Source organism: Cetorhinus maximus, chromosome 13 (assembly GCF_964194155.1).
Source record: "Cetorhinus maximus chromosome 13, sCetMax3.hap1.1, whole genome shotgun sequence".
NCBI lineage: Eukaryota > Metazoa > Chordata > Chondrichthyes > Lamniformes > Cetorhinidae > Cetorhinus > Cetorhinus maximus.
Window position 1 is genome coordinate 103,903,921 of NC_135891.1, and position 13,517 is coordinate 103,917,437.

The 13,517-nt window shown below is 42.8% G+C and overlaps 1 protein-coding gene across 3 annotated transcripts in view; it reads left to right on the forward strand.

Moving 5' to 3' along the window:
* LOC144688911 (rho GTPase-activating protein 45-like) overlaps positions 1-13,517 on the forward strand; it is a 207,432-nt gene that overhangs the window by 155,877 nt on the left and 38,038 nt on the right. For all 3 annotated transcript variants that reach the window (XM_078555938.1, XM_078555936.1, XM_078555937.1), the window contains exons 6-10: positions 2,313-2,388; positions 4,386-4,523; positions 5,632-5,696; positions 7,810-7,920; positions 10,912-10,992. In XM_078555938.1, coding sequence (XP_078412064.1) covers positions 2,313-2,388; positions 4,386-4,523; positions 5,632-5,696; positions 7,810-7,920; positions 10,912-10,992 — 471 coding nt within the window. The remainder of the gene's footprint in view (positions 1-2,312; positions 2,389-4,385; positions 4,524-5,631; positions 5,697-7,809; positions 7,921-10,911; positions 10,993-13,517) is intronic.

Here is a 13,517-nt window from a genome sequence, read left to right on the forward strand (position 1 = left end):
GAAACAAACCTTTGTTTTAAGAAGTTAATAGTGTCATCAGCAAACTACCCTATTTAACTGAGTAAATAATGCAATTCCTTAGCCATATTTAACTCAGGCACGGGGTGTCCTTTCACAGTCCTTCAGACTACAGCAACATCAAGTAACCCACAGTCTGATTTGGCCAAGATGTTCTTCAAGTGTTTTACATTATTACAAAGATGGTGACACCCTTGTTGCTTCACTTCACTTTTCTCTTCCAAAAGTGATAACTCCTTGCAGAGGCGCAACTCCACAAGTGTCAGTCGCCTTCTATAGGGACCAAGACAGTAACTTGGTGACAGTGCAGTGGTGGCACTGGGTAGGGAGCAGGAGCAGGTGATTTTTTTCCTTCCTCTTCCTCCTTAACTCGGGGAGGCTGAGACTAATTTGAGTAACCCGACAGCCACCCCGACTGTGATCGGCTAACAGATAGTGGTTTTCACCACAGGCGTGCATAGCTCCAATACAGAGAGAGCCTTTACCTCGGGATGACCCCTCTTACTGCTTCCTAAGGTGAGGAAAGTTTTTGGAGTCCACAGGGCGTTGGTGTCAGTGCTAGATACTGGTATGTTTCATTACTGCACATTGACTTGTATATGAGTGAACTTGTCTATTGAGGTATATTAAAATGCAGGTTGTGCTGTATTTTGTATTGTTGCATGAAGAGTGCAAAATGCCTGATCTTTCTGGCCCTCAGCCCTTCTATTTAATAGCATCAACTTTGTTCTTAACCATTTTATTTAACCACAAAACATCAGATTATTTGAATACATTTAGCAGACAGGACATTTGTCAGGGAGAAAATGGCCCTATTTACCGAACTAAAGATTCAAACGTTATTTCTTTTCTGCGTGAAAGATTGAGGAGCTGTGTGTTTCTTGTGAAAGCCATTTATGTCAGTTGCCGTGTACGCAAGTTCATTTTATTTTATTTTTGTATTTTTGTTTGATTTGCCAAACTTGATCTCCATGACTTGAGGTCACTTAGATATTCCAAAAGCCCCTAAAAAACTCCACCAAAGGATGATGTACTCTATGTGGCCGTCAATGGCAGATCATTACCAACAGCCTCCAGAGTGTAATCTAGTAGCTCTCTAGAGTTCAAAGGCAGGAGAAAGAGAGTGGGAGAAGGGAAGTAACATCTGTACTACAAGGCACAAGATAGATCCTCTAATAACATTGATCATTATTATCTGCCTGTTTCTTAACCCAATGCATTATCTACTTGCAGGTAAGGTATGGTTCTGACAAAACAGGGGAAACTTCCTGACCTTGAAAAGATCTCCTAGTGCATGTGTATATCTGTGTGTGTGCGTGTGTGTGTCTATATCAATGTGCATGTATGTCCCTGAGTGCGTATTTCTCTGTGTGTGTGTCTGTGTGTGTGTATGGATAATGAAGAATTTTTACCTAACCTAAGCTTGGAGCTTAGCCAGTTTAGGCTTGAACTACAATAAGGAAAGCTGCAAATGCTGGGAATCTCAAAATGATGCAGATAATACAATAGCTGGACCAGCATCTCAGAGAGAAAGAAAGTTTCACAGTTTGGAGGGAACCTTCATTGAAAGAGTTAAACTTGACTGGGTAATCTCAGAGGTTCAAATCAGTTTGAACCTTTGAGCTCAACTCAAATTAACTTGACCTGAATGTAGAAACTAAAGAAGGATCTCACATCCCTACCAAAAAGCCATTTATTCAGAGAGCCCAGGATTTTACCATTTAAATTACCTCGATCCAGTGGAGAATCATTGATGCCTGTAATAGCAACCTATGATTCCATTGAGCTGTACAAAATGTAACTTCTTGCTGTGCTACTTGTCCTGGGTAATTATATTTTTAGACTTTCTTTGCATATTTACAATACAAAAAGTTTTATCTATTGCTGGCTTAAGTATCGATATTGTTTACAAAGATAAATTAGTTACTGTCTGTCAGAATGCAAGAATGTTCAAGTTAAGCTAAGGTAAAACAGAAATTGAAATTTTACCATCATTGCTGCTTTGTTAATTTTTCAAAAAAAGATGCAACAGCAGTCTGGGCAGAGCCTGAACAAAGTACTGGTCTAAAAGGCGTTCTTAAGGCTTTGCATTTTCTAAAGGGCTGTGATGACTATCTTAGCTGAGTGAAACCTTAGGCTCAACATAATGGAACGCCTTGGAATGTTCCTCTTTGATGTTCGCAGATGATGTCTGTTCTAAGAAGCTGAGCTGGAAGTATACCTTGATCACTTGTCTTGGCCACTTGGTTTGTTCATCTATGTATGAGTCTAATTTCCTTTGTATGTGTTTTCAGTCAATGGAGAATCTGTGTGGTGGAATTGCTGTACAAGGCGATATGGTACAGGCAAAGGATGAGTTCAGTGATTCAGGTAATGTAGGCTCAGTAGCTTTTAGTCAGCATAGATTAAGCACTGAATCATTTTTCTGAAAGCATAAAGCAATGAGTGACGTATATGGATGAGACAAATTACATCCTGTACAAATTTGACCAGGATGCACTATGCGACCTTATCCTTCTCGACCTGTTTGCATCCTCTGTTGATATCTCTCACCTGCTGTTTAGCTGAATATGACGACCCTCGCGTGGTTCCCCTTGTACCTATCCAGTCATAGCCAGAGAATCTCCTATAACGGTTTCTCTTCCCGCCCCTGCACCATTAATTCTGATGTCCCCAAAAGATCTATCCTTGGTCCCATCCCACTTCTCATTTCCATGCTGCCCCTCAGCAACATTATCGAAAACCATGTGTACGCTGATGACACCAAGCTCCACACGCTGCCATTTCTCTTGACCTCTCCACTGTCTGGGCGGTCAGACTGTTTGTCCAACACGGGTGAGCTGAAATTTCCTCCAGTTGAATGTTGGGGAGGCTGAAGTCGTTGTCTTTGCTCCCCATCACATGCTCAATTCCTTCGATACCAACTCCCCCCCCCCCATCACTGGCCACTCTATCGAGCAGAATTAACCTGTTCACTACCTCAGCATCCTATTTAACCCTGAACTGAGCTTCTAATCTCATTTTCACTCAGTCAGCAAAACAATCTCCTGCCACCTTTGTAATACTGTCTGTCTTCACCCAGGGTTGCGTCCATCTGCTCCTGAAACCCTCACCAATGTCTTTATTACCTTCTGACTCGACTATTCCGATGGTCTCTTGCCATATTAAAGGTGCTATACCAATGCAAGATGTTGTTGGAACACTGCAGTTAAGAAAAGTTATTGTTGGGGGATGCAGTCAAACCAACAAAACAAGACTATCGTCTACACTGACGTTAGAAGTCAAATATTTAGAAAATGGATTTCCACCTTCCCAATGGACCCTCTTCAATAAACAAAACTGTTGCAAAACATCAGCCCATAGGAACCTGCATCAGGTGGTACTGTGATGGCCATTTTGAAATGACTGGAAGAGGGTAGTTTTAATTTCTACCTCTCATTAGGCACCTCAAGCTGTGCTGCTTCTGTAAGAATAGCTGCAACCAAGGTTCTTGTCCCAGGAAACACCTGCTTCATGTTGTATATTTTAATATCTCAGAACTATGCAGAAATGACACTAGTTTCAATGCATGTGACAGGTTTTAGTCACAGTGCTTTGAAATGTCTGCTACATGCTTCTAGTTCTGGCTTCCAGCTCTTTCTACAGCTTTGTTTACTTGTCTCTGAGTCCACCAGCATGCTTAACCAGCCAAGCACAATGAACATCAATAGGAAACAAACTCACATAATCAAACGCAGAACAATTGAACCATTTAATGCTACACTTCCTGTTTGTGTTTACACTGGGATCCCAAGGCAGCTTAGCTGCAGGCCTCAAAGGTGAGCTTCTGGCCACTGGTGTTGGGGTTTCTGGAAAATGGTAGCCAAAAGGTCTTGAAGATCATTGAGGACTGATTGAAGTGACTAAAAACAAACTTTTCCTGCAAAATCTTTGGGTGTTCGCCGACGCACAGGGGTTACAGTGCAACTCCAAAGTCTTGTTTCTATGGGTCCTCCCTTCCCTTGATCCAATGCAAAGCAAACTGAGGCATCTAGCTAGAAATTCATCTTCGTAACTCATCTAAATTCTTAGACGAGGTCTGTCTACTTCAGGCAAAGCCCAAGCCTTGTCTATCTGGAAATTCTGGCACAGAAGAGTTGGAGGGGAGATCTGTTTCTACAAGTGTCCATCCTTTATCCTCTCCACTGCACCTGGGAACTGAGCAATCCCTGGACAGTGAGAAAGATAGAAATGGGCCCTGATATTTTAAGAAACCAAATATTCCACACAATCTACATGAAACCTGTTAGAAATTGAGCCCTTTTACCTGAAGCATTATACGTAAAATATGTCTTGTTTCTCACTTTCTCTCTTATATCTGATTGCAGGCAGTCTTTCTGCAGAAGAAGTAGACATAATACTTCAGAGGTCTGAGGGCGGTGTTGAAGCTGCTTTGCAATATGCCAAAGTCGTTTCCAAATACATGAAAGATCTGATCAGCTATCTGGAAAAAAGAACAGCTTTGGGTGAGGCAATATAGAGTTTGACATAGTCATTGTCGCCTTTAGACCAAGAGATATATAGAACTGAAGTCATGTCATTCCAAGGGTGCTACTTGCTGTTCAGCATGTCTGGATTCCATGATGTTATTGGTCACTGTCATTCCAATAGTTATCAGTCACTTGTAACCTTAGTCAACGCCTAAAGCTAACCAAACAGTTGGATTTGATAGAGGTTGGAGATTTTACACTAATGCAACCAATATGCTGGATTGTATCAAAGCTTTACACCAGTAAGGGATATTGAAGTTCCTTCCAACACCAGCTTTCATTTCTGTAGCATCTTTGTAAGATAGAAAAATGCCCCAAAGTGTCAAAAAAGGAGGTACTAGGAGGGGGTGTGACCAAAAGCTTAGTCAAAGAGTTAGGATTTAAGAAGTGTCTTAAAGGTGAAGAAATTCAGAGAGGGAATTCAACATAACATCTTGTGGCCTGGATGCCTTTGCCATTGGTGCTGGAAAGAAATGGGGGAGGATAGCACGAGGGGCTCATGCCAGTGCAACAGGGAGTTCATGGCAGGAAAGTTACATCATTGGTTACAGGAATGGGATGGGGTAAGGGTTGTAAGCACAAAGCTGAGAACTTAATATTTTAGCCATTGGTAGACCAGGAGCCAGTGGATAGGGGTGATAAGTTGATGAGACTTGGCACCAAATAGATTACGGGGAGCAAAGCTTTCCTTGATCTGATGTTTACGGAGGCTGGAGGAAGGGAGTGGGGAGTAAGCAGAACATTGGAATAGATGAACCTGGAGATGACAAAGGTGTGGGTAAGTGTTTCACCAGCAGATGGGCTGAGGTAGAAACCCAAGAGGGATTGTCTTCCTTTTACCCGGTGGGCTGAATGAGATCTGACAAATCTCAACTGATTGTTACAGGCAAATTTCGACTGTAGATCGCCTGGTCATTCCTGCTGTTCTTCCTCACTGCCTCATTGTTTCCTCCAGTTATTTGTGGCCATTAGTATTTGACGATGAATGAATTCAATCAGAAACTGCCCATGTAAAAAGTGATAGAAAATATGAAAAATGTCATGTGATTAAGCACGTTCTGTTTATTTTATGATTTTTCTGCAGAAATGGACTTTGCCAAAGGGTTGACAAAGCTGATCCATACCTGTAGACACACTATTACACAAGAGGTAAGGAAATGGTATGCAAATGAATGATGGAGCTGTATGTAAAGCGGGACAGTACTTACCGCTGAATTTTAAATTGCACTAAAGACGCTGATTTAGAATTTAATATACATCAGGGTTTGTTCACACACAGCAGCTGTACATGTTGACAAATAGGGTCGTGTACGAGTTTCATTATGTTGTGTTTCTAACTCTGCTCCATACAATTGCCGTGTGATTCACGTTGAGGCTTTTGCTTCTGAGGTGAATCCAGTTGGGGTGAATAGCAAATACTGTGGTCACCAGAGCAGGTCAGTGGCTGGATATTCTGCACCAGCAACTCACCTCCTGACTCCCCAAAGCTTTTCCACCATCTAGACAGCACAGGTCAGGAGTGTGATGGGATACCCTTCACTTGCCTGGATGACTGCAGCTCCAACAACACTCAAGGAGTGCCACACCATCCAGGAGGAAGTAGCTTGCTTGATTGTAGAATGGGGTAGGGTGAGGTGGAGGGACGGTGACATAGTGGTAATGTCACTGAACATTAGTAATCCAGAAGCCCAGGCTGATCATCTGGGAGCAGGGATTCAAATCCCACTATGGCAGTTGGAGGAATTTAAATTCAATTAATAAAATCTGTAATATAAAGTTAGGCTCGGCGATGGTGACCAGGAAACTATCATTGATTGTCATAAAAACCCATCCGGTTCACTAATGTCCTTTAGGGAAGGAAATCTTCCAGCCTTACCTACATGTGACTCCAGGCCCACAGCAATGTGGTTGCCTCTTAACTGCCCTCTGAAATGGCCTAGCAAGCCACTCAGTTAAAGGGCCAATTAGGGATGGGCAACAAATGCTGGCCTTGCCAGTGATACCCACATCCCATGAAAGAATCAGTTTTAAAAAACACCTTCTTAAACATCCACCACTGGCGCATCTTTGCAACGTGTACCATCTACAAGATGCATCACAGTAACTCGCCAAGGCATCTCCAACAATGCCTTTCAAACCTGATCGGTACTGCCTAAAACTCTAAGCGAACGATATTAACTGCAAGTTCCCCTCCGAGTCACACTCCATCCTGACTTTGGAAATATATCATGATTCCTTTCTCGTCACTGGGGCAAATTCCTAGAGCGCCCTCCCTAACAGCACTGTGCGTGCACGTACCCCACACTGACCGCAGCTGTTCAAGAAGGCGGCTCACCCCCACCTTCTCAAGGGCAGTTGGGCCTGAGCAATAAACATTGGCCCTGGCAGCGATGTCCGCATCCCATGAACAAATGTTTCAAAAAGAAGGCTGTGTTTGCTGCCAACGCAGTGCGTGCGCAGTTGTACCAATGTAACGTCGTTGCGAGTGATGGAGTTCAGAATTCTAACTCATATGGGGAGAAAAGAATCCTTAGTTTTATTTTATGACGTATCACCTGTGTGAAAATCTGCAGAGGAATTACTGATCCAAAACAGCAAGACTGTTCCTGGCACTTTGTTTTAATGGAACAGAAAATCGGGCACTCTGACATCCATACTTAATTTTTCGATCCGCATTGTCATCCAACAAGACTGTACCATGAGCAGAGTTTCTTCGGGGCTCTTGTTTTCTTCAAGTGTGTTCTTTTACCATGTTTTTAAAAAGGGCTTAAAAAATGGAAAAGTTGGGTTTTTGCGCGATATTTGTTTTCTACGCGTGCGTGGACAAGTGCGCATGTGCAAGCGCTTATCGGCAGCCATCTTGCATTGGCAGGAGACACTGTGTAAAAAAAGTGTATTTTAGGGGAAGCTTGATAAGTACATGGAGAAAGGAGTGGGTGTGTTTTGGACAGGCGAGAGTCTCGTTCAGATACAATAGTCTAATTGTGTCATTCAGAACCCTGCCCTATGTCTGCATTCGCCACCTAGTTTTGGCTTCACCACAAATGCTAGGAGCCAAGGAGCAGCAGACCCAGCAGAGGACTGAGGGGGCTTGAGGGGGCTTAGGAGTCCTTATTTTTTTTCAAAGTTTTCCTTGTGGAGGAAGAGGAGGCCTTTCCTGCCAAGCTTCTGCAGTCCCTCATCACAGCATAATGCTTCACTCAGTGTTTCCCTCTTGAGCGACTTCTATTTCAACGTTTATACCTTTATTGTGTCTCTTTAGTATCATGTGCCCTTCCTGTCAATCTACTCACTGGCATTGGAACAGGACCTGGAATTTGGACAAAGCACGGTACAAGGAGTCAACGTCCTCCAGAACCAAACCTTCTTCCAGGTAACAAGATACAGTTAGGACCAGAGTCCACAAATTAGAATAGATCCATTATTACATCACAGTCAAATAACTGGTGTTCTTAGAGGAAATTAAAGCCTATTTACATTTTTTAAAAATGTCACATATTTCATATTGGGTTGTTATAAACATGTAGAGTTAACATTTATTTTATACTAGTCCAGAGCCTGTAGCATCGCACACAAGGAATTAAGACCAAGTGCACCATTCAGGTCAAGCAGGACGAAAGGGTGCAGAGTAACCTGAAAGAACAGGGGGAAGGAAGTCAATAGTGAAGAGATCTGCAACCAATCACAGCAGGACATTAATAAACGTGCAGTGGGAGCAAATAATTGGCAAATGAAATTCAACACAGACAAATGTGAGGTAGTATATTTTGATAGGGAGGTCACTTATTAGAAGGTGCAAGTCTAGGTGAGGTACAGGAACAAAGGGATATCGGAGTAGAAATACATCAATCTCTAAAAGCTGCACTGCAGGTTGGAAAGGCCATAAAACAAAAGCAAAGCAAGCACCAGGTTTTGTTGCTAGCAGGACAGGATAGAATTGAAAAGTAGGGAAGCTATGCTAAACCTGTATCACGCCTTGGTTACACTTGGAGGACTGCGTGCACTTCCAGTCACCACATTATAAACAAGATATAGAAGCACTGGAGAGGGTGCAGGAAGGTTTGCAATGATAACACCAGAAATGCATGTGTATAAAAATCAGGAAATGATTGACAGGCTGGGTCTCTTCTTTCTTGAAAAAAGAAAACTGAGGCGTGATCTAATAGAGGTCCTTAAAATTATGAAAGGTGTTGGTAGAGTGGATACAGAGAGAATGTTTCCACTTGTGGGAAAGAGCATAAATTGAAGCCATCAATGTAAGATTGTCATCAAGAAATCCAATAGGGAATTTGGAAGAAATTTGTTCACCCAAAGAGAGGTAAGAATGCTACCACAGGAATTGGTTGAAGCAAATAGTTCAGATGCTTTTAAGGGGAAACTAGACAAGCATTTGAGGCAAAAGGGGATAAATGTTTATGTTGGTAGATTTAGATGAGAAAAGATAGGAGGACGCTTGAGTTGAAGCATAAACACCAGCATAAACTGGTTGGGCCAAAGGGCTTGTTTCTGTGCCATATATGCTATGTAATCCTATGTATATAATAGAGAAGGAAGGAGGTAGTGGGTGGGAAGCAAAAAAAGAGCGGAGAGGAGTGAGATGAGAGGTGGGGTGATGGAGAGAGGTAAGGAGGGGGAAATGGTGTGAGAAAGGAGTAGCTGGGAAAGGGGATGTGGAAAAGGTGTTAGAAGAATGGGGGAATGTCATGGAATATCAAACAGTGGTTCCTCCTATGGGTGGTTCAGAGTTTGAGAAGCAGTTACTTATTCCTCTGTGACCCCATAATGATAATTGTTGGATCCTGGACAAATTAGTACATGTTTTCATACTATGTTTCCAGGAAACAATTTGCAGCAGCTGTCACTCCACATTTGAGCGTTTCCTCATCAGCTTTTGACGGGGAAATGTGTGGAAAAACAGTTTATGATGTGTCAGCATAATTAATGCTCTAGATATCCAAACCCAGTATCACAAAACAGGCTTACTCTTCACCAGCTGCTTAATCCAGCTTGCTCAGTGAGGGGTTTTGCAAAGAGACATGCCTGTGATAAGGCTTCAGAGTGCTCAGTGATTGGTTTCCGTCATCATAGCCATTTCCTAACTTGCCACAAATCCGTACCTCAGCTTCTCAGGTTCTGGATTCAACACATGGGCCAGAAGGAGCCTTTCATCAAATGTCATAGGCTTATTTGCATTAAGAGTTATGGAATATTTTGTAATATTTGATCAATCATGTCAATGCTTAGCACAATAGCCTTCAATCTGCATTTTAGCCAAGTAGTTATCCCACTCTTTTTGAAGGGGTTAGTTGGCTTTAGCAGTTAGTTGTTTTCTCTGTTCCAAATACTCAGCAGTCTGTGACACAGCTTCTAATCATTACTGGTGCTTGAAACTCATTAAGTTTGTACTCGCACTCTAAAAGAGTTGTTTAATTTGTCCCCTACCTATGCGTGTATTTCATAATTTTCCTATCAGAAATGAACTAATGATTTTTGGATCAGTCAGTTCAGACCAAACCCAAAAGTCAACAAAAGCGATACTCCTCGTACCGGATGAGAATGGGATACACATCATAGAAGTGTGCAACACATTGCCTGCCTTGTGCCACACGCCTTTTTAATCGTTGTGTTTTGGACAGGCAAGAGTCTCGTTCGGATACAATAGTCTAATGGGGCCATTCAGAACCCTGCCTTACGTCTGCATTTGTCACCTAGTTTTGGCTTCACCACTAACGCCAGGAGCCAAGGAGCAGCAGACTCAGACTGAAGGGGCTCAGGGATCCTTATTTTTTTTCAAAGTTTTCCTTGTGGAGGAATAGAAGGTCTTTCCTGCCCCAGGCTCCTGCAGTCCCTTATCTGCAATTGTGTTGCCTCCCCCTCGTCCCTGAGCCAGTCCTATGACTGCTGGGTCCATCCCCAACCAGGGATTCCAGCTGCACTGGCCCAACTTCTGTTTTCCATCTGTGATCTCCACCCACCAGGAAGTGACGGGACAGAAGAAATGAGGCAGAATCCTGGCACCTCTGTGTCTCGCCCTCACTTTCTATTCATTTGATTTCCAGATCCCTTAGGTTTCCACTTTGACCCTGACCGGAAATCAGCCCAATAACTTTCCACTGACAGCATTTTTTGTAAAATGATTCATTTATGGGATGTGGGCTTCGCTGGCTGGACCCAGCATTTATTGCCCTTCCCTAACTGCCCTTGAGAAGGTGGTGGTGAGCTGCCTTCTTGAACCGCTGCAGCCCATGTGGTGTAGGTACACCCTTGGTGCTCTTTGGGAGGAAGCTCCAGAATTTTGACCCAGAGACAGTGTGTGCAAGTGCTATTCCTACTGATTTTTGTGCAATTGTTTTCTCTAACACAGCCATTAGCTGGAAGAAGACTGGATCATGAAAAGCGCAGAAAAGAAATTAAGGAACAATGGCACCGGGCGCAGAGAAAGCTGGTATGAGAAACTACTGTGTACTGGATGACTTGTGTTTCAAAATTTCCTCAGTGATGAAATATAATTGTACGTTTTAAGTGAAGGGGATCTCCTTCCCTGACGCTCTAGCCCTTTTACAGTCCACTAGTTTCTTCCCACTTTTCACAGATATTATGCTTTAGAGGCTGGAGGAAATCCAGTGATAGCTGAATCCACCTCATCCATTGTTGGTTTCCTGAATTGGACGTCACATGTAAAAATTTCCTGTGTCTTCAGTGCACTTAACGATGGTTCAATCTCAAATACATTTCATTTAGATTTTTATTTTAGAATGCTGTAAATCAACAAATTACTGATTGACCCATTTCCTGTCTGTGAAGGTTTGGATATTGCTCAAAAATAGAAATACAATGCGGACACACTGCCTTGCAAAATAATTTTCAGTTTTATGTTTGTTTGATTCTCCCCTTGTTATATTTTACTTTGTAGCTATGTTATTTTCCCAATGTTAGTGTTCTCCCTTCCCCCTTCTCTCTGGCGGTTTGCCACAATAAAGCCATGAAGAGCTAATTATACTTCTGTAACTTGTCCCAGAAACTGTTATTCATTGTGTGACCCTTGATAATGAAAGTTGGCAGGCTGTATTACTAAAAGAAATCTGAAAGCCAAGTAAGATTCTGTCCTCAACTCAGGCTTCACGTTTGCTCACTAAGATAAAAGCAAAAAACTGCGGATGCTGGAAATCCAAAACAAAAACAAAAATAAAAATACCTGGAAAAACTCAGCAGGTCTGACAGCTGTCAGACCTGATGAGTTTTTCCAGGAATTTTTATTTTTGTTTTTGTTCACATCTGCTCAACTCCATCAGGGGTTCTGGTGAACATAGAGAAATGGAAAGCCTGAATGATATTTTTGTCTTCAGAAGCTCAGGGGTACTGAGGCCAACTGCAGTGACCTACCACGTAAGATCACCAGGGAGCAAACCCGGATCTTTCTTAGTCTGAACCGCTTAGTTATTCACTGGATCAACTTGATGAGCCACCAGGGAAACCCTAATTCTAGCTAATTCTTCTCAAAGGGATATAGCTCTGATGTCAGTTTTAGCAATGGCTCCTCGGATTTCAGCAGTTGTGCTGTAAAGTATTTGAGTTATAAATATAGAAGCAGGCGTGGGCCATTCAGTCCCTCAAGTCTGTTCCGGAATTCAGTTAGATGACTAATCGGTACCTCAACTCCAATTACCTACCTTTGTTCCATATCCCTCGATACCTGTTACTCACCAATTTCAGTCTCGAAAAGCTCCAATTGTCCCAGTCTCCAGGTTTGTGTGAAAGAGTGCTTCCTGCATGATATCCCCCCAGAATAGCCTAGCTCACAAATTTTAAGACTCAATGGCCATTCTTTCTCATTTCCCTCGGAAATAATTTTTCCGTATCTATTCTGTCATCACTTTAACATTCCAAACACCTCATCCCTCAACCTCCTGTACTGAAGAAAATAGGAGACAAGCTTGTTCTTATAATTTAACCCACTAGGCCCTAGAAGCATCGGGCCTACTGTAAGAGGTGGGTGTACCAGCACCTAATTCGGCAGTGTTGCTCCAACGGCAATATAAACTCCACCACTAGAGGGAAGTTCACGAGAGAAAATATGTTGTATGAGCTTATGCTTCAAAATAGTTATTAAAAAGAGAAACAAAGGCGACATGTAGTGAGGCTTTCATTGTTTAAAATTGACCCACAGCAACCACAGAGGGAACAGTGGAGCTTTGAAGCTGCCATTTTCCTCTGCTGATCAGCTGCACTAACAGTAGGTATCAGATAAAACAACTGCAGGAAATGGGTTCCTTATGAAACTGTGCTGTAGACAGAGGAAGTGCACAGGAAATACTCAGGCTGCTGGCAGATGAGCCTGCACTTGCAATGACCCAAGCTGAAAGTATCTACACTTCACAACGTGAGCCACCATTTTACAGTCAGGATCTTGATCAAGCTGCAACTCCGCGCTCAGTCCTGAAATTTGGAAAAGCAAAGCCGAGCTTGTACACTGGGCAATGGTTTGCAAAAATAGACCATAATGTCCCCCAAACAATTCTTCATATACAGTCAGGCAGCTTTCCTTTGCTTTTGCTCTGTGTCTCCCCACTGCTGAAGGCACTCTCTTGCTGCAATATGGTTTCACCAGCAACTATTGTCCTCCATTACCCAAGTGGTCATTGCAGCATGTGAGTGTGGATGAGGAACGCCCGCAGGCTAAATAAATGTGGGGTACATCTTAGCCAAGCCTATTGTGCATGTGCCAACATAGATATCATTGGAATAGTGACCAGGAGTGGAAAGCCTGGATAGTCTTCCCTTCCCGATCCTTGGAAGGTTGCGACCAATTTAGGTGCCATTACCACCCTCCAAGCTGAGATCAGCATGAATTTAACCAGTGGTATTCCTGATCTGATTGAGTCAGATTGAGAACTATCTGCCAATCAATGGGAGAGCCAAGAGGGGGGAATAATTTGTGTTATTGAGCAAGAGGCGCAGGAGCCATAGTTG